Source organism: Leucopleurus acutus (assembly GCF_964270905.1).
Source record: "Leucopleurus acutus genome assembly, chromosome: 10".
NCBI lineage: Eukaryota > Metazoa > Chordata > Mammalia > Artiodactyla > Delphinidae > Leucopleurus > Leucopleurus acutus.
Genome location: NC_139153.1, coordinates 48,907,302 through 48,926,297, shown reverse-complemented (window position 1 = coordinate 48,926,297; position 18,996 = coordinate 48,907,302). Strand labels below are relative to the sequence as shown.

Genomic DNA, 18,996 nt, shown 5'->3' with positions numbered 1-18,996 from the left:
ACGGGTTTTGGAGACTGTCCTGGTTGCTGTGGGTGCTTGGGGCAAGTTACCTAATCTGTCTGAGCTGCTTATTACCTGTCAGTGGTGGGTGAGCCCCTCCCTCCGGGGTTACTCTGAGGACCCAGCTCAGTCATGCTGAGGAGTGTGCCTGGCACATGGTAGCCCTCAACAGCATCAGCCCTCTTGTGTTCACCTTTCCAGAATGACCCTGCAAGACTCCCCGTTCTGTGCTTCCTCACCCCAAGGGGAAGGCCCGTATGTGAACCTGCTGGAGCCAGAATTCCATAACAGGAACTCCCATGATATTTATCAGGACGGGGTTGGCCAGGACCTCTCTCCTGGGCTTGGTTGTCAGTGGATGATGGGTGATGCCTGTAGATGGGAAATAGCTGCTAAAGTCCAGCAGACCCCTTCCCAGCTGCAGTGCCCTAACCTTGCTGGTCCATTATTCATGGAGCAAGCCTTGCAGAAGCAGCACACACTGTTGGTGCCCACCCATAACCTCTCAGCACTCATCTCCACCACACACGCACTGGACAGCTCCCAGCTCCCAGCACCTGCCTCTCTGCCTGAGGCTTTTTCTGGCCACACCCCCCCCTCACCTGTGCACATAGGGCAGGTGCCAGGGATTTAATGCCCCCTCCCCGCCCCCCAGCAGGCCTCAGGAGTCAGTGGATCAGCTCCCATGGCCTCAGTTAGGGAGGACTGGGGTTGGTGCTCAACGCTGCCTCCCAGAGTTCCCTGGCCAGACCGAGCCCAGCTGCCCACAGCCCTGACCTGCTGGATCACGTGCCCTGATTGCCTGCCTTCCTTCCTGTCTCCCTTCTCCACTCCCCACTCATGTCTTTGTGGGGGGAATACAACTGAGACCATAGGGCACTGGGATGCCATACAGGGACCAAAAACAGAGCTGAGGGTAAAAAAGGTGCAGAACGGAGACCTGTTGCAGGGAGGGGAGACACCCGCTGTGGGCGGGCTGTGCTGACCAGTGTCCCCTCCTCTCTCCCTGCACAGCGGCAACATGGAGCGCTCAGAGTCCCTGCACGACAACACCCTCACGCTGACAGTGCCGCTGATGCACGAGGTGGACACATCCATCACTGGGTGAGTAGCCGGGACACATCTGCCTGGAGCGGAACACTGTACTTCTCTTATGTTTGCTTGTGTAGCCAGGAGCCAGCAGCCCTGCCACTTCCGCTTCTGCCCAGCTTTGAAATGCAGGATGAAGCTTTAGCTGCAGTGACTCATGTCCTCCTCCCTGATTTTCTCCTCTTTCCCAGCTACCCACCCACCTGGTAGGTAACACCAGAAGTGTGATGACAAATATAAGCCCTATAATTTCTTTGAATATTCTGTACATCTTTCCATGCATCTCTTCCCAGTGCCCACCCCTCCAGAGTGTCATAGGATAGGAGGCAGCTTGATTCCTGGGATTAAAACCTTAACCAAAGGCTCCTGGGCCAGAGGTTACGACCAGATGCATCCCAGTGCCCTGGCTGGCTCCCAGGAAGCCTGGGCTGCTTTCTGATTAGCCTAGAGTCACCGCTGACTTTGCGTGTTTCTGACCCTTCTGCAGAGCCAGCAGGCAGGGCCGATCACAGCAGGCCCACCATCTGCCTGGCTGAAGTCCTTGGCCACTCAATGCTGCTGGCATTGTTGGAAAGCAGGGCTGCAGGCAGGCACCCAAAACAACCCGGGGTGGTTTTCAGCCAAAACCCAGGCCTGGAAAAATGAGAAGTCAGTTCCTGTTTCCGGCTTCAGAAACAGAGCACATACTTCTTTGATAGTGGAAAAAGGATTTGCACAATTAGTTTAGATCAAATGAGGACCTGTTGAACCCTTGCCCCACAGGCAAGCTGAACTTTCTGGAGGTTCAAAGTTTCTCATTTTTCAGTTTTCAAGTGCTTCTGGGTCCCGGCCTTGGCTGGAAGTAGAAAAGTTAATGCGTTGCAGAAGGAACCATCCCTGCAAAGCTCCCCCACTCTGCTGGGTGTCAGGAATGAGTCTCCGGTGGGCGTTCCTGCCTCTTGGCGTTTTTCATCACGTTCTTTAGACATGAGGCATTGGTGGAATATATTTGCAAATTAACACAGATTTGCCTCTGTTCATGGCTCTATTTTTAACCCTGTAGTTTATTTACTTGTCTCCTCAGAGGCACAGTGAGAATATCCCCAGGACCAAGCCCCGTCCTTGGGGGATGAAAGAGAAAACACAGGCTCTCTTGATCCCGTTGTCCAGCCCTCAGAGACCTTGTTGTGAGGTGTTAACAGCACCCCCCCACCCCCGCCAGCCCCCCTCCCCCTGCGGACGAAGCCATCAGTTAAACAAACGAGTGAACCGCTGATACTTCCAGGAACATAAGACGGGGCTCATTTAAATGAACCAGCTCTTGCCATTGGGTGGTACTGGGAACTCACTGCAGTTCCAAACTCTAATATACGTTAAGTTGAAAATAGGTGAATTGCTATCCATTCACACTTGGTACCAAAAATCTTACATTATTGTGTTTAGGCAAGTGAGCAGCTTCTAGAATCTCCTCTAGAATCCATTGTTTGTCTGAGAATTTAAGTAAGTCTGGCTTTGTCTAATCTTGGGGTTTGTTTTTGCGGGCAATGTTGAAAGCATCACTACAGAATGAACCGGAATTCTTAATCACATCTTACGTAGCCACTGTTTGAAATCTGAAGAAAAAAGGCTATCACTGAGAGGACTCAACTTTTAATACCTAATTCCTAGTAATTTTGGTAGTCGGAAAATCTTTATTTTTTTTAAATGAATTTGTCACAGAATGGGGCTTAGGATGCCAAATATATAACTCATTTAAATTGTCATACTCTTTTTCAATCCACAAAATGTTTTTCAAATGACAAAACAGAACATGCGTAATTTTATAATCCAGTTTAAAAAAAAAACAGAAATCAAAGCTACCATCGTCTTCCTCCTCATTTTAAAAATGTAATCCTGGTACATGTTTGTATACGTAGCTTATTGATTTCACCTAAGATGACAAGACATTATTGGAAATGTCTGTTTACAAAGCGTAGGTCTGGCTGTGTCCATTTACAGGAGAGGGAAGGAGCGGTTCCAGAAGGGAAGCGTTTGGTGGAGGACACTGTGGGGAGCCAGGTTCTAGATTAAATACGGACAGATGTTTGGGTTCTCAGGGTAACAGTGACCCTGGGTTGGGATGACAGATTTCATGCTTTCCTCTTTCAGAATCATGTCTCCAACCTCCTTTGTGTACGGCGAGTCTGTGGACGCATCCAGCTTCATTCAGCTGGAAGACCTGGAGTGTCATTTCCAGCCTCTCAACGTCACCCTTCAGGTATCCACCCCTGGAGACCTCCTCTGTCACTGGGGACCAATGGAAGGGCCCAAGGGATGTGCCTTCTATGAAAGGCAACGAAAGGGCCAGGCTCCTTCCAAGAGAAATTCTTCCCAGCCTGGTTGGCTGGAGCAGTGTGTGTGTGTCTGTGTGTGTGTGTGTGTGTGTGTGTCTGTGTGTGTGTCTGTGTGTCTGTGTGTGTGTCTGTGTGTGTGTGTGTCTGTGTGTGTGTGTGTGTTCCATAATTACACACAGAATTAATCCCTTTGCTGTGTGGTACTCTGCTGTGTAGACCCCTCTGCTCTTCAGTATTTGGAGAGAGAGCTGCATGAATGCTCTGAATGCTGAGGCCAGGCCAGCATCCCTGCCCAAATGGCCCTAAAGGACCCCTTTCAGTTCTCCATCATTCTTCACATTGTGGACAGGGCAGCCTCAAGGATTTGCCGTGTCCCCTTAATCCTGGACTTCTCCACACTGACTCAGCCAGGAGCCCACTCCTCCCACAGAGGAACAGCCTTTCAGAAGTGGGGTTTTACAAGAGCAAAGCAGTGTGAGCGATGGGAACTCCCCCAGGGGAAACACGCTGCTCTCCCAAAGAACAGGGCTGGCTCTTCCATCACATAAGCACTGTGTCCAGCAGGTCCACTCGGTGTGGACTGTGGACACCGTGAAGGACAGCATCCCTCTGGAAGCCAGGGGTGGGCACACTTTTTTTGCAAAGGGCCAGAAGATAAGTATTTAGGCTTCGTGGGCCAGCAACTATGCAACTCTGCTTCTGTAGCATGGAAGCAACCATAGGCCATGCACAAACAAAACTGTAGCTGTGGGCACTGACATTTGAATTTCATATCATTTTCACATATCATGACATGTTCATCTTCTTTTGATTTTTTTCCCAACCATTTAAAAATATAAAACCATATTAGCTAGCAGGCTGTACAGAAGCAGGTGGAGGGCCAGATCTGGTGTACAGGCCATCATTTGCTGAGCCCTGCTCTAAGTACAGACCCTTCAGGCCAGTGCTGTTCAACAGGAGGGTCTTTGAACACAAAGTTAGAGGGACAGAGCATCATCCAGGCATTCTCCTCGATTGACAAATGCGGGAAATGTAGGCCCAGGGGGTAGAGGACATGCTGCAGGGCACAGAGCTGGGAGCAGCCGGGCTGGGGCCAGGACTGGACGGGCATTGCCTGGACACCCCTGTGTAGCTCAGCACCTGCCAGGAGCTGGGGATGAAGTGATGAAGACAGTGTACCATAATCCACATCCCACATCTCTCCAGCTCTAGCTCCCGAAGCCCTCCCCTGCCTCCCCTCCACCCTTCCCCATGGAGAAGATGGTTTCCCGGTCTGGCATCTGCTGCTATGGCCAAATAATTAAAATTTTTTTCCCTGTGGCCACTCCTGGGTGGACCAAGGGGATGACAAATAAAGATGGGGTGAGGGTCTAGAGAGGGAGGCAGTGAAATATTTGTGGTCTCTCACAAACAATGGTCTTCCTTTCTCCAAAGCATTCTCCCAGACAAGAGGCCTCCAAAGCCATGATGGATAGCACACATCCCAGCTCAGAGAGGAGGTGCCTGCCAGCCAGCTAAGCCCCAACCGTCACACTCTATGTTTGATTTACAGGGAAAAAGGGAAGGATGAGGTTAGCCTTTCTTTTGAGACCTTAGAGTGATTGCTGGGAATAGGGCCTCAGTGGTTCTGAATTGCTTCTCAGAATTAGTTTCCTTTTCTCCGTTGCTTTTTTGTAATTAGATAGAAAACAGATAAAGGCCAGATGGAGTTTTTTCATTTTACTTAAATCATTTTAATTTTAATTACTTACAAATTAAGTAAGTTTAGTTACTTAAACTTTTGGAGGTGTCTTACAATAAAATATACAGTCAAAAACATTATTGAGAAGGATTCAAATGACACACATCATGTAATGAAAAGGGTATATGCAGAAATTAACACAACACTGTAAAGTAACTATACTTAAGTAAAATAAAATTTTTTTAAAAGAGGGTATAGATGTTGAAAGGAGAAGGCAAAAAAGAATAACAGTTATACAAAAACGTATTCAGAAGATACACAAAATGTTCTTTTCCCCCTCTTTAAAAAAAGAAAGAAATCTGAGGGCATGTGGTTACATCATGTTTCTCTGAATGCATTTTTGCAGGGAGCTTAAAGTTTCGTATTCAGGCAAAGAGCTTTCTTCTTGTATCCTGACGTAGATACAGGCTAGGGAATAGGGGCACCAGAAATGAGTGATTGGCATGACCCTTAGATTCTCCTCGTGATTATCAGTTGCCTGAGGAAGTACATAGCATTCCGTTCAGGATTAAGAAAGTTGGCTGGATCTGAAAGATAGATAGTGTGTGTCGTTGATTGGAAGGAAATCCTCTTGTGTTAGCAAAGCTGACAGTTTCCTGGAGAATTCTCTGACGACTAATTTTCTGGTATAACTGTCATTATTCTGAGCATCCTGCAGGAAAGCCACTGACCAGGTTGATGGTGATAGTGACCCCCAGAAAAAGGTAGAGATAGTGGGGGAGAATGGGGTCAGGGATATGGGTAAAATTCTGTTTCCTTATTCTGGCAACATCCTTCCTGAAGAAAAGCACAAGTCTTTCCATATAAAGATATTTTTTCTGTGTCTTTTCAAAGCTAATATTCAACAAGCTGCGTCATTGTTTAAAGACTCCACTGCAAATGCTGATGGGAGAAAGGCAGAGATATTAGTCTTGGACCTGGTTTCAAAGTTTCATCAGAGTTTTCTTAACAGAGATGTAATAATTTGTTGACCATTGATAGTTGGCTGTTTGGGTTTTTTTTGCATCATCAGTCATTTCCCTCACCTGAAAAATGATGAAAAATAATACAGATGTTACACAAGAACATTTGCAGAGAGTCAGACGTTAAGACATTTGTTAAAAATAAATAAGGTAATATAAGCTCTCCCATCCATCTGGTTTTGATGGGTGAAATCATGCAAAACAAAATCATCATCTTCTTTTCTTCCCCCCACTTGTGCTTTAATTGGAATTTCCCAGACAGGTCAATAGGTTTCTCTTCAATTCTGTGCTCTCACGTTTCACTTCAAATTAGCTATTTCCATCATGGTTGGAAATTCCTTCCTTTTCTTGTGCCTTAGGGTTGTTGTTATGGGTGAATTGTGTTCTTTCTGAATTAAGAGTTGCCAACAACTGCTCATCCACTCAACCATTTTTTGTGTCTGTTCTCTGAAGCAGATCTCACTATTGCAAAAAATGAAAACATGCTTTTCTAAGGAAGAGCTTGCTGGAGCTAGATCCTTATACGTTCTGTCAAGTGTGAAGACCCGGTGACTTGTCCAACCCGTCTCCTGGCTCTGCCCTTCTGACCTCAGCTTCAGAGATGCCCTGAATCCCTGAATTCTCTCTTTAGTCCCCAGGCCACCAAGCAGTGTTTCATTTCTTCCTCTCTCCTGCTGCTACCCATCTTTTTTTTTTTTTAAATGTCTCATATACATTATTGATACTATGTATAAAATAGACAATTGATGGGAACCTACTGTATAGCACAGGGAACTCTACCTAATGCACTGTGGCAACCTAAATGGGAGGGAAGTCCAAAAGGGAGGGGTCATCAGTATGTGTATGGCTGATTCATTTTGTTGTGCAGCGGAGGCTAAGACAACATTGTAAAGCAACCGTACTCCAATAAAAATTAATTTTAAACAGTAACATCTTTGAGACACATACCTTAGAGTTTACCTGTTTAAAGTGTGCAATGCAGTGACTTTTTCCACAATTCCGTTTATACAGAATTGTGCAGCTGTCACCATAATCTAATTTTAGAACATTTTCGTCACCCAAAAAGAAACTCCATACCCATTAGCAGTCATTCCCTGTATTAGTCTCCTATTGCTGCTGTAACAAATTACTGTGAACTTTATGCCAAATTTATTACCTTACAGTTCTGGAGGACAGAAGTCTGAAAAGGTTTCATTGGGCTAAAAGCAAGGTGTCAGCAGGGCTGCGTTCCTTTCTGGAGATTCTAGGGAAGAATCTGTTTTCTTACCTTTTCCAGCTTCTAGAGGCTGCTGCATTCTTTGGCTCATGGCCCCTTTCATCTTCAAAGCCAACAATGGCCAGTTGGATCTCTTTCACAATACATCTCCCTGATTCTGACTCTGTCTCCCACTTCCCTATATAAGGACCCTTGCCATTACATTGCACCCACCTGGATAATCCAAGATCATCTCTCGATTTTAAAGTCAGCTGACTAGCAACCTGAAATCCCCCTTGCCATGTAATATAGTCAGTTTCTACGGATTAGGACATGGACATCTTTGGGAAGCCATTCTTCTGCCTGCCACACTCCTCATTCCCCCTTCCCCCCAGCCCTAGGCAACCACTAATCTGCTTTCTATCTCTACACATCTACCCATCTCTTTTACTCTCCTTCATCTTCCGTTTCTTCCTTCAGTTTCATGTTCAGCCTTTGCTCCATCTCCTTTCCTGTATCGGTCTTTTTGTGGCCGCCATCTTTTCTCTCATTTCTCAGGAGATAATGGGCTGCTGGAAACAGAAAATAAGGAGGACTGTGGTGGGAATGAGAGGGGTAAAGTTTACAGGACCAAATGCTGGGACAGAAAAGAGGTGCACAGGTGTCATCAAACAGTATTAGCAAGTGATAAGCTGTAAGTTATAGAGAAACCAAACCAACTAGACAGTATAGTACAACAGCCCTTTCTGTAAGTTAGGTCATTCGGTTTGGGGACAACCCACTTTTTCTTTGAGGGTCTCAGTTACCTCAAACTGTAAAAGGAAAGGCATTGGACCAGATAAGTGGTTCTCAAAGTATGTTTCCTGGGCCAGCAACATCAGCATCTCCTGGGAACTCATTAGAAATGCAAATCCTTTAGCCTCCACCCACCCCCTCCCAACCAGACCTACAACTGCAGAAACTCTGGACATGACCTTGCCCCAGTCTATGTTTTGACGAGCCCATCTGATTGTTCTGATATGTGTTAAAGTTTCAGAAATACTAGTCTAGATTATTCCTGAATCCTCACCAAGTGTAATAGTCTATGAGTAAATTTCCAGGTGTGTAAAAAGAAATATAATTTTTAGCTGGAAGAATACAAGAAAATGCTAAAGGGAAAGAAGGTAATTTGAAGGTTTGGGGATGTTAAATGCATATTTGAAAAATTTCTATTTCATTGAAATCTCTCATTTGATATTTCACTTCACTTCAAGTCATGAGCTTCTGTATCCTTCTGTATCTCTGTGTATCATTTCAAAGGATTTTAGAGTATATATTGCAGGACGTGAAATGAAGATCTCTATTTCTATTAAAACTTGCCGTGTGTGTCTCATACCCACAGGTCTATAACACTGGGCCAAGCACCCTTCCTGGGTCATCTGTCAGCATCTCTTTCCCCAGTCGTCTGTCACCCGGAGGAGCTGAGATGTTTCATGTGCAGGAGATGGTGGTGAGTTCTCATTTGTTTTCACACTTGCTTTCAGGCTCAAGCCAGCCCATTCACATTTTGTATTCCACCCAAGAGCCCAGAAAGGTTAACTCATTCTACCTTTGGAAACATACCTGGAGAAGCCAGGAGACCTGCAACACCTGGATTTCTACATTGAGACAGCTTGGTTCATGCCATGAGAAGACCTCTTTGGGGATGGGCAAGCATCAGTTATGAACCTGACTTCTGGGATGGACTTTACTGGCTCTGGGAACCGCCAGCAACTGTCTATAGTCTTGTGCGTATCTGAATGTGTTTTTCTAAGGGGAAGATCCCCAGTACTCATAAAGATTCTCATAGGGCCACTGATGCCTGGAGGGTGAAGGATTCGTTCATAAGACAGAAGTATAGGTTGAAACTCAAGGTCATGTGCAGAATATGCCATTCAACGTGATCCTAAGTCAGCTGTAGATGATTTTCTCTCAACTAGGATATGATCGTTCCGCCCACCTCCTTGGCTTCTAGGACATCACATTCCCTTGGCTTCTCCTTTGTCACTGGTTTTCTCCTCATCTCCCCAACTTCTACAGGGCCCAGGGTCTCTTTTTTACCATCCTTAATCTTAGAGATCTCCCCCAGACTCATGGCTTTATATTCAGTCTGTGCTGATGACACCAGATGTTTCTCTAGCCCAGATCTCTCCCATGAATCCCAGACTTTGACAGTTAACTACCTTCAGGCCATCTCTACCTGGATGCCTAACAGGAATCTCAGTCTTCTGCACAGCTGAACTCTCAACAGTATCCCTTCAAACCTGCTTCCCCCCATGACCTTCTGCATCTCAGCAAACAGCTACTAAGTCCTTCCAATTGCTTGAGTCACCCTTGACGCCTTTTCCCCACAGTTCACATCTGATCTGTCAGAAAATCTGATGTCTCTGCCCTCTCAACAAATCAGAATATTACCGCATTTGACCCTTCTACTGCCAGCACCCTGGCCCAAGGCACTGTCATCTGTCATCTGGGTTATTGCAGTGGCCCCCTCACTCGGGTCCCTGCTCCTGCCTTGGCATCCCTGCCATCTGTTCTTGCCGCAGTGGCAGAGCCAGCCTTCCAAAATCTAAGTCAGGTCATGTCATCCTCTGCTCAAAACCCTCCAGTGGCTCACTTACCCCACAGATTCTTCCAGCACCTCAGCCAGCCTCACAGCCTGTCTCTTGCCCCTCTCTGACCTCTCCTCCTCCTCCTCCTCTTCGCCACTCTCTCTACTGCAGTCATCCTGCCTCCTTGCTGGCCCTAGAGCATGGCAGATACTCTCCCACCTCCTGAATTTTGCACTGGATCTTCCCTCTACCCAGCACGCCCTCCCCCAGAGAGCCACGTGACCTCCGCCCTCACATCCTCCCGGTGCTTACTCAGATATCACCTCCTCAGAGAGGCCCTCCCTGAACAGCCTTTGTCCCAGCACCCCTCATCCCCTTTTCCTGCTTGTGTTTCACCATCACCCTCATCACCAGCTGACATTTCCCTATTTGACCAGATTATCTGCCTCCTCCTGGCCCCATACAGTATAAGGATGGGGATTTCTGTCTGCTCACTACTGTATTTCCAGGGCCTCCTATATGCAATGCTTGGCATATATTATATGCTCAATCAATATTTGATATTGGACTGAAAGAAAAAACCCACAGTATAAAACGAAAGAGTCGTTTACTCTTTCTACATGAATTCAGGAAAAGTTTCATGCTGATATAAATCGCCTCAGTGTGCCTGAGAGTCTGGAGTGGCTGGGCGTGAGGGTGACCCCTCCTGGGAGGGAGGGTGCTTGATGGTTGAGAGTCACTACATAAGGAGAGGGAGTGTGGTCCACGTTGAGGGCACCACTGACTTGTTCCTTTTGCACGGGCACGTGAGGGACAGCTAGCCAGACAAAGGGACAGCCTCTCCATGGATAGCTTGAAAATCAGGGCAGCAAGACCCATGGCATGTGACACATCTGAGCCCACAGGAGGCTCAGAAAGCATCATGTGATGGCGATGATGGTCTCCTGCATTGCTATCTTCTTGGGTCACGTGGGCTGAAACCCTGGACCATGGGAAATGTTGAACGCAGAATATGTGCCCCTCCTGGCTTGCCTGCTTGGCCGTCCCCACTGCTCACGGTATTCCATTCCTGCTCCACAAAGTGTCCGTGCCTGGGCGCTCTGCTGAAACAGCGGTAGAAAAGCCCCTGGTGTTCTGCACCTACAGCTACCACGGTTTGAGCTTAGCGTGAGGTTCCTGCCACCCACATGCTCCCGTCTGCCTCCTTACATAATGTTCATCTCACCAGCCACTCCACCTTGTCCCCACAGCTAGGGATGCTTTCCTCACAGAGCATGTTCTATGAGCCGTTCACATAAACATCTGTAATGGTGTAGAGAAAAATGCTCCCCCATGGACAAAATTATTTATTGAACAAAACAGGAAATGTAAGTCACTCAGATTCTGGAAGTATCTCAGCACGAAGTCCACCCCCTTTTCTCTTTACTGATCATCCGACCGAGCAGGAGCCACTCGAAAGGACTTTGGGACGTGTTTATAAATAGCTGGCTTGGCGGGAAGGCATGAGAAATGGTTTTTCTGACGATATGCAGAACTGCCTGGCTGATCATCCAGCTGAGTGGACTCTTGAAAACCCAAGTGCTGTGAGCTGCCTGCATTCCGTTCTCTGAGTTCTCAGAAGCAGACCCTTTGGATTTTCAATACGGTACTGAGAATTTTCAAAAGTATGTAACAGAATTCTCAAGGACAGCCAAGCCTTTGCTTGGATACTCCAGCCCGTGTTGAGGCCCTTGGCGTTTGTGCGGTATGGAAAATCAAACTCACTGGCAAATTCTCACTAAGCAAGTAGTGAAGCACTGTGTTCTCATGGACAGTCATCACTGGAGACCAGAATGATGATGAGACTAGAAATGTAAAAGCCAGTGCCTGATGGATGCAGTGATGAGGCAAGAGTCCCAGGTACTGTTTCAGAGGCTGGTGGGCAGCACACCCTCTACCCTAAAGCCCACAGGGCTGAGAGCAAGGGCGTCCTGCAGCTCAGCCAGGTTCCCAGCCTCAGCCCCCCCCTTGCTCAGCAGCGCCCGAGAATGCCTACTGGGGCAGGTCATACAGCTCGTGACGTCCTCCGCTCTGGCCTTTCGGGACTTTGAATAGAGTGGGGCTCTGGTTCTGGGTATTTAGGTGGTTTGGTGCAAGTCAGACTCACTCCTATTAGGAGAAACCAGTACTCCTTCCTTGTATTACACTAGGAGGGGCCCCTAAGGCCTGGTGGCATCCCCCCATACCTCAGCCACCACCATCCCCTAGTCTTGGATAGGCCCCTGGGCAGCCAGGAGCCAGCTACCTCCTCAGCCAGCTGAAGCCCAGGAGCAGAGAGCAGACATTGAGAGAGGATGTATCTGCCATCCCTCCCCACACACCACGGGACCCTCAGATTGTTTCTCTCCCTTCAACAGTGCCCGTGGTATCCATCATCTGTATAGATTGCTGAGGGTGGGCATACTGGCTGACCCCACGGGTCTGAGCTATCACCCCACCTAAGGCCCCGACTCTGCAACACAGTTTTCTAACTGTTGGTTCAGAATTCATTCAGAAGTATCAGGGGCTGCAGCCAGGGTCCCTGGACAGGACAGGCCTGCCTCTACGTTTCACCAGAGAGTCTTTTGTTTTCCCGAAGTGTTTTTTGAGGTCAAGCTGCCTGTGAGTGGAGAGTGTCTTTGCTTACGTGGGAGAGATTAGTATAGGAAGCCTAGTGCAGTGAGACTCCTTTCTATGTCCACCCAGCTGAGGTTCCTGATCTCCTTCCCTTAGAGCAAGTGTTCCGAGCCCCACCACCCTGCTTGTGTTTTATTTAGAAACAGCCTTGGTGGTGGCCTGAGGAACGACCTGCAGTTTCCATTGCCTGCCACCCACTGGGGTTGTGCCGAGTCCTGTGGGGACGCTCGACTCCCCACAGCACAGCCAAAGCATGGGCAGGCCACCACGACCCTAGAGACCATCAGGAGGCCTAGTGGGGAGGACCATGAAAATAACAGAGAGAGTGAGAGAGGGGAAGAATGACAGACTTCTCCGGCCCATCTAAAATAAGAATCATCACAGGGACTTCCCTGGCGGGCCAGTGGTTAAAACTCCGCACTTCCACTGCAGGGGGCCCGAGTTCGATCCCTAGTTGGGGAACTAAGATCCCACATGCCGCGCAGTGTGGCCGAAAAATAAATAAATAAATAAAATAAAGATGAATAACTAAAAGTTATAGCAGAGTAGACATTTCCGCAAGAGGTACAGTGCATGTTGATAGTTGAAGTGATAAAGATAAATAAATAAAAATCATCACAAGTGCTAGATCATCCTTGATTTATTCTGCAGACACTGGCAGAGAAAGCACCAATGACGTTCCAGGCTCTACTAAGAGGAATAAATGATGCAACACTGGCAGAAATTCAGTCTAGCAGGAGGCAGATCTGTGAAATGTAATTGCAGTGCCATGTACCAAATGCAGTCATGGAGGCACACCCAGACCCAGGGATGTACAGAGGTATGGACCCCACCCTGGGGAGGGGACAGCAAATGCTTCACAAAGCAGGCTTTTGGAGTCAGGGCTTAGGGGATGTGTAGATGTTCACCAGGAGAACACGTGATGAGATCATTCCAGACAGAGGGAGTGGTCAGCATGTGTAGGAGTACAGTGGAGGCCCTACCTGGTTCTCCATTCTCTCTGCCCACCTCTTATACATACAGGCAAAGGTGACTGTTCTCTGCGCCTTCTGCAGGGCGTACAGCAAATGGATTTCTTGGCAGTGTGACAGGGAGTGCTAAACCACTGTCATTTCCCGTGACAGTTGATGAGGTTCTGGGGTGCATCATTCCTTCTGAGGTGTATCATCTGTGTTTGCTCATGGACCCGCACCTTCATTTCTCTTGACTTAGGATTAGGGAAGGCCAGGCGCCCTGCTCCCCAAGGCTAAGCACACGTCGTAGACGTTGCCGGCAAATGATCAGGCTGCTGCAGGGGAGAGTGGCTTCTGTGGGCCTGACTACCCGTGTGAGACAAGCCATAGGCACTTGCTTCTGAGAGAAGGTTCCTGTTTGGATTGAGGATACAGCTTCTCTCACACAGCTTGATAGGAACCTGCCTGGAAAATGTAACGACCTCACTTTGTTGTGGGCCTGCTGCAGAGATGGGCCTTTTAGCAGAGACCCTGAGCACAGGCAGGCCTAAGAGAGGGCCAAGGTAGCACATGTGTCAAGCTTTATGGCTCATGAAGGCAAGACCTTTTGAACTTGGGTGGGATCCTGCTCCAAACTTAAATTTACTCACAGGGGATGAAGGTTCAGGGGAAAGGATGCGAGGTCGTCTCAGGGCTCAAGCTTCAGGTGTTGACACTGAAAACCTGTCTGTGAGCAACTTTCTGACACTGGAGAAGGAGTCTTAGGGGTTTGGCTTCTAATAATATGCAGGAAGAAAAAAGTCATAAATGACTTACAGAGAGCGAAGGGCTGGAACTTTATTCCAGGTGAAAGTCCTGGGTCTTTGAAAAAACTCTAAAAGTAATCTAGAAGAAACATGAAATGAATACCATACCCTTCTTTCTTCCTTCTGCAAAACTATCTGAAAAGGCTTACCTCTCTGGTTTGTTCTGTCCCTCCTATTGGGCAGTGATTCTAAAGAACTGACATGATTTCCAGGAAGTAAAATTGGGTGGGAATGAAGGATAATATTCCAAGGAGACACATCAATAACTTTGCCATAGGGTACCATTAGGATATTGATATCAATATAATATCAATACCAGTATTCATTAGAATATCCAAGTTGGTGGCAAGACTTATATCTTAGTAAATTATAACCTCCCCCCTCCCCCCCGCCAGTGCATGTGCACCAGACAGGGATGCCCATGATCTAATTTCTGCCAAAATGAGTCAGTTGATACTGGAACCTTAATTAATTTGTGATGAGGATCTCCATATCCCTATGAAGAAAAGATGCACCTGATATATCAGTGACCACACAGTAGCTTAAACTTAGAAATGGAGGACTGAATTATTTTCCCCAAGGATGATCTGGGGAAGACAGATCTGCTTAATGAAAGCGGTGTTGGGACCATCAAATTGATCACATTTGATCAAAGGCTAAAGAGTGAAAAAATTTCTCCTGAATAACTGACAAAAAATGAATACCACTTAGTGCTGTCCTGAGGCTTTAGTGGCTTTTTTTATGTGCTGTTAAATTTAATCCACACAGCAGCTCCATAAGGTAAGGTCATTATCCCAAGTTAAGGAACCAGAACTCAAAGACTTGCCCAACATCACACAGCTAGTAAGTAATAGAGCTGGGTTTGTAGTCAGATCTACTTCCCCCTGTACTACTGTGCACACCCCTCCTGGGCGCACTGCCCACTCCCCAGTCACCAGAGGCAGACTCAGTCAACAGAACAGACAGAAGATGAGCAGACCACCAAGAATCACCCACTTAGCATCTACCCCAGGACAGTGAGGCACCAACTGCTATCAAAAGAATAACTAACACCAGAGGGTATATTAACGAGGCAAACAGAAGAAGATTTTAGAATGAACAAGACTGATGTCTTCAGAGAGATGCAAAAAGACAGTAGTCCCATGAAATAGAATAAACAAGAGTTTTGTAAATTTAAAATTTTGATCATTCGAATAAAAACCTTAGTATATTAGCTGTGTAGTAGAATGGATATAAAAGAATAAAGTAGTGGACTGGAAACTTGAGGGATTTCTCAAGAATGTAGTACAAAAAGACCCAAAAAAGGCCAGTTAAACTTTTAACAATCTGGAATGAAGATCCAAATGCTCTCAATATAAGAGTTAGGAGGCTGGCAAGATGGAAGTGAAAGCAAGCCAAGATTCTTGTCTTGTTTGGGGGAAAAGTTTGTGTACCAATTAACTCAAGGCTTTGATAAAAATAAAGTTTAAACATGCAAAAATTTTAATGGCAACTTAGAAGAATAAAAGCAATGTAGGACATCCAAACCACTAAAGAATAAGAAGCACTTAAAAAGAAAGAACTCATGAAGAAGCAGGTGAAGGAGAAACAAAATTTTTACATGTATATATATATGAGATGACAAGAATAAATCCAAATATATCAAAAATCAGAATAACTGAGAATGAATTAAATGCCTTAGTGAAAGACAGACTTTCAGATGTGGTTTTTTTTTGACCCAGGCATAAGTTACTTGTAAGAGACACACCTTTAAAAATGACCCATAGTGTAAGGCATTCAAAAAAAAAATAAGGCAAATGCTAACAAAAAGAAAACAGGCATAAGAATATTAATAACAAACAAAATAGAATTGAAGCAAAAAATTGTTAAACAGGGCCCAAAAAATGTATTCCAGAATGATTAAAGATACAATCCAGGGCTTCCCTGGTGGTGCAGTGGTTGAGAGTCCGCCTGCCGATGCAGGGGACACGGATTCGTGCCCCGGTCCAGGAAGATCCCACATGCCACGGAGTGGCTGGGCCCGTGAGCCATGGCCACTGAGCCTGAGTGTCCGGAGCCTGTGCTCCGCAACGGGAGAGGCCACAACAGTGAGAGGCTCGTGTACCGCAAAAAAAAAAAAAAAAAAAAAGATACAATCCAATGATTATTTGTAATATAAATGAATTTTTACATAACCAATCACATAGCTATAAAAAACATATAAAGTAATACCTGACAGAAAAACAAGGAGAAATTTACACATTCACAGTTACTGCAGGAAAATTTAATACTCTTTCCTCAAAAATCATGAGTATTTGAATAATGCAGCTAACAATTGTGATCTCTTAGAGAGAGAAAAACCAAAATGAGTCAGAATGTCTGGGTTTCATTAGTATTTGCCTGCTTACCAGCTTTTGGTAACCTTGAAGAAGTCACCTAAATTCTCCAAGCTTATTTTCCTCCTCTGTGAAATGGACTATCTACTTCACATGGTGAGGATGGAAGAAGTTAATGTATATGGAGCAATTAGTAGAGTTCCTAGTATGTAAATAAGGGAATGCACATTCTTTTCAAACATATGTGAACATTCACAAATTACCCACGTATTGCACCACAAAAGCAAATCCCAATAGAATTTCAAAAGTAAAAGTAATACAAGCCACATTCTCAGACCACAATGCAATAAACTTGGAAGTTGACAACAAAAGTTTAGCCAAACAACCAACCAAAAACAGAACTACTTGGGAATTTTTAAACACCATCTTAATTTACTTTTTAGATAAAAAAGAAATCAAAGAGGAAGGGATAAACAAATTAGAAATGAAAGACAGTGAAAGCTTGTTCATATCAAAACTAATGGTTGTAGACAAAACCCACACAGAAGAAAATGTCACTACTCATATACAGAAAACAGGAAATACTGAAAATAAGTGACCTAAATTGACAGCAAGAGCTAGTAAAATGACAACAAAATAAATTCAACTATAGAAAGTAAAGTGAAGATATCATTGAAGATAAAGCAAAAGTCGTGAAATGGAAAAAGATCAAAAGTATCCTACATCAATAAAACTAAAAACGGGGGCTTTTTTTTGTCCAGTAAAATAGATGAACCTACAGCAAATTTGATCAGGAAATGAAAAAGAGTGGTAATGCCAAAAAACAACCCTAGAAATGATCAAAGAACTACACTCACATGGAGAAGATTTTTAAATTATAAGATATTATTTTCACAATATAATGCCCACAAATATAAAAAGCCTAAAAGAAGTGTTATGAGGTAAAAAATCCAACTAGACCAATTACCTCAGGAAAAAATATGAGTAGTATACAGACATCAGATTATAATGCTGTACACCTGAAACTTATATAATTAAAGAAAAATGAAGTGTAGTCAAAGACTTGTGCCTTGAAAAAGCACAAGACCCAGGTAGCTATTTAGGTAAGCTCTACCAAGCTTTCAAGGAACAGATAGTTTCTTTGTTATATAAGCTGTTCGAGAGAGTAGAAAAAGATGGAACAGCTCGTTCTAGAATACTAACATAACCATGATTCCAAAACTAGAAATGGAGAATGGGCACCAACACAAGAAAGGAAACTGCAAGCCAACTCACTTTGAAAACAGATACAAAAATTCTAAATAAATGTTTGCAAATCAATTCCTTTTAGAAGAATCTATCCTGAGTAAAGAAGGATGTAATCCAGGAATGCTAGGTTGATTCTCCATAAAGAAATTAACATTATTCATTCTATTAATAGTTAAGGGATGAAAGATGATATAACCAGATGGTTGTCTTGATGAGGGCTTCTAAAAAAGTCAAAAATTAAATTTAACATCCACTTTTTTTTTTTTTTTAAACTTCTAGTAAGGAAGGCATGGAAGGGAACTTCCTCAGCTTGACAAAGGTCCCCTATCAGAACCTATAGAAAACTCCAACCTGATGCTGGAACATTAGGAGCTGTCCCACCTATGGAGTGGAGGCATGAGTTCCTGCTTTTGTCTCTCCAGTTTAGCAGTGTTGGATGTTATAGGAATAAAAAGAAATGAATAACCTTTATTGTCAAGAAAGAAACCAAAGTATCCCTATTGCAAACAACGTTATTATCTCCCTAGAAAATCCAAGAGAATCAATTGACTCAATATGAGGCTTTGTGAATGCCACAAGTAAAAGCTTGGGCACACTTATAAACTGCCTGACCTTTGAATGCATTCCCCAAGCCACACACAGGTCTGTCGGCTAAGGGTGGAAGCCTTACTGGATCAAGGTATTTCTGTGCAGCCTCTGACCAAACATTGATCATTAAGCTATACTGATCCAGGACAACCTCTAGGAAACCAGGTTTAAAAATAAAAACAAGTGTAGAAAAAATTACTGAGCAGAGACATTAGAGGCTACACACTTCATGAGAAACAGGCTCCACAGAATAGTCCTGGCAAGTCAGTAAACAAACAAGCAAAACCAAAAAAGAACTGAAGGAAAAGAGAATACAGCCATCCCTCAGTATCTGTGGAGGATTGATTCCAGGACTGCCCTATGGATACCAAACTCTGTGGATGCTCAAGTCCCTTATATAAAATGGCATAGTATTTGCCTATAACCTACACACTTCCTACCATATTCTTTAAATAATCTCTAGGTTATTTATAATAACTAATACAAAGTAAATGCTATGTAATAAATAGTTGTAAATACAATGTAAATGCTACATAAATAGTTGCTGGAAGGCAACAAATTC

At 44.9% G+C, this 18,996-nt stretch overlaps 1 protein-coding gene across 2 annotated transcripts in view; it reads left to right on the top strand.

The window, feature by feature from the left end:
• ITGA9 (integrin subunit alpha 9) overlaps window positions 1-18,996 on the top strand; it is a 353,501-nt gene that overhangs the window by 280,384 nt on the left and 54,121 nt on the right. For both annotated transcript variants that reach the window (XM_082848454.1, XM_082848455.1), the window contains exons 21-23: window positions 1,015-1,104; window positions 3,217-3,325; window positions 8,681-8,788. In XM_082848454.1, the coding sequence (XP_082704580.1) occupies window positions 1,015-1,104; window positions 3,217-3,325; window positions 8,681-8,788 (307 nt within the window). The remainder of the gene's footprint in view (window positions 1-1,014; window positions 1,105-3,216; window positions 3,326-8,680; window positions 8,789-18,996) is intronic.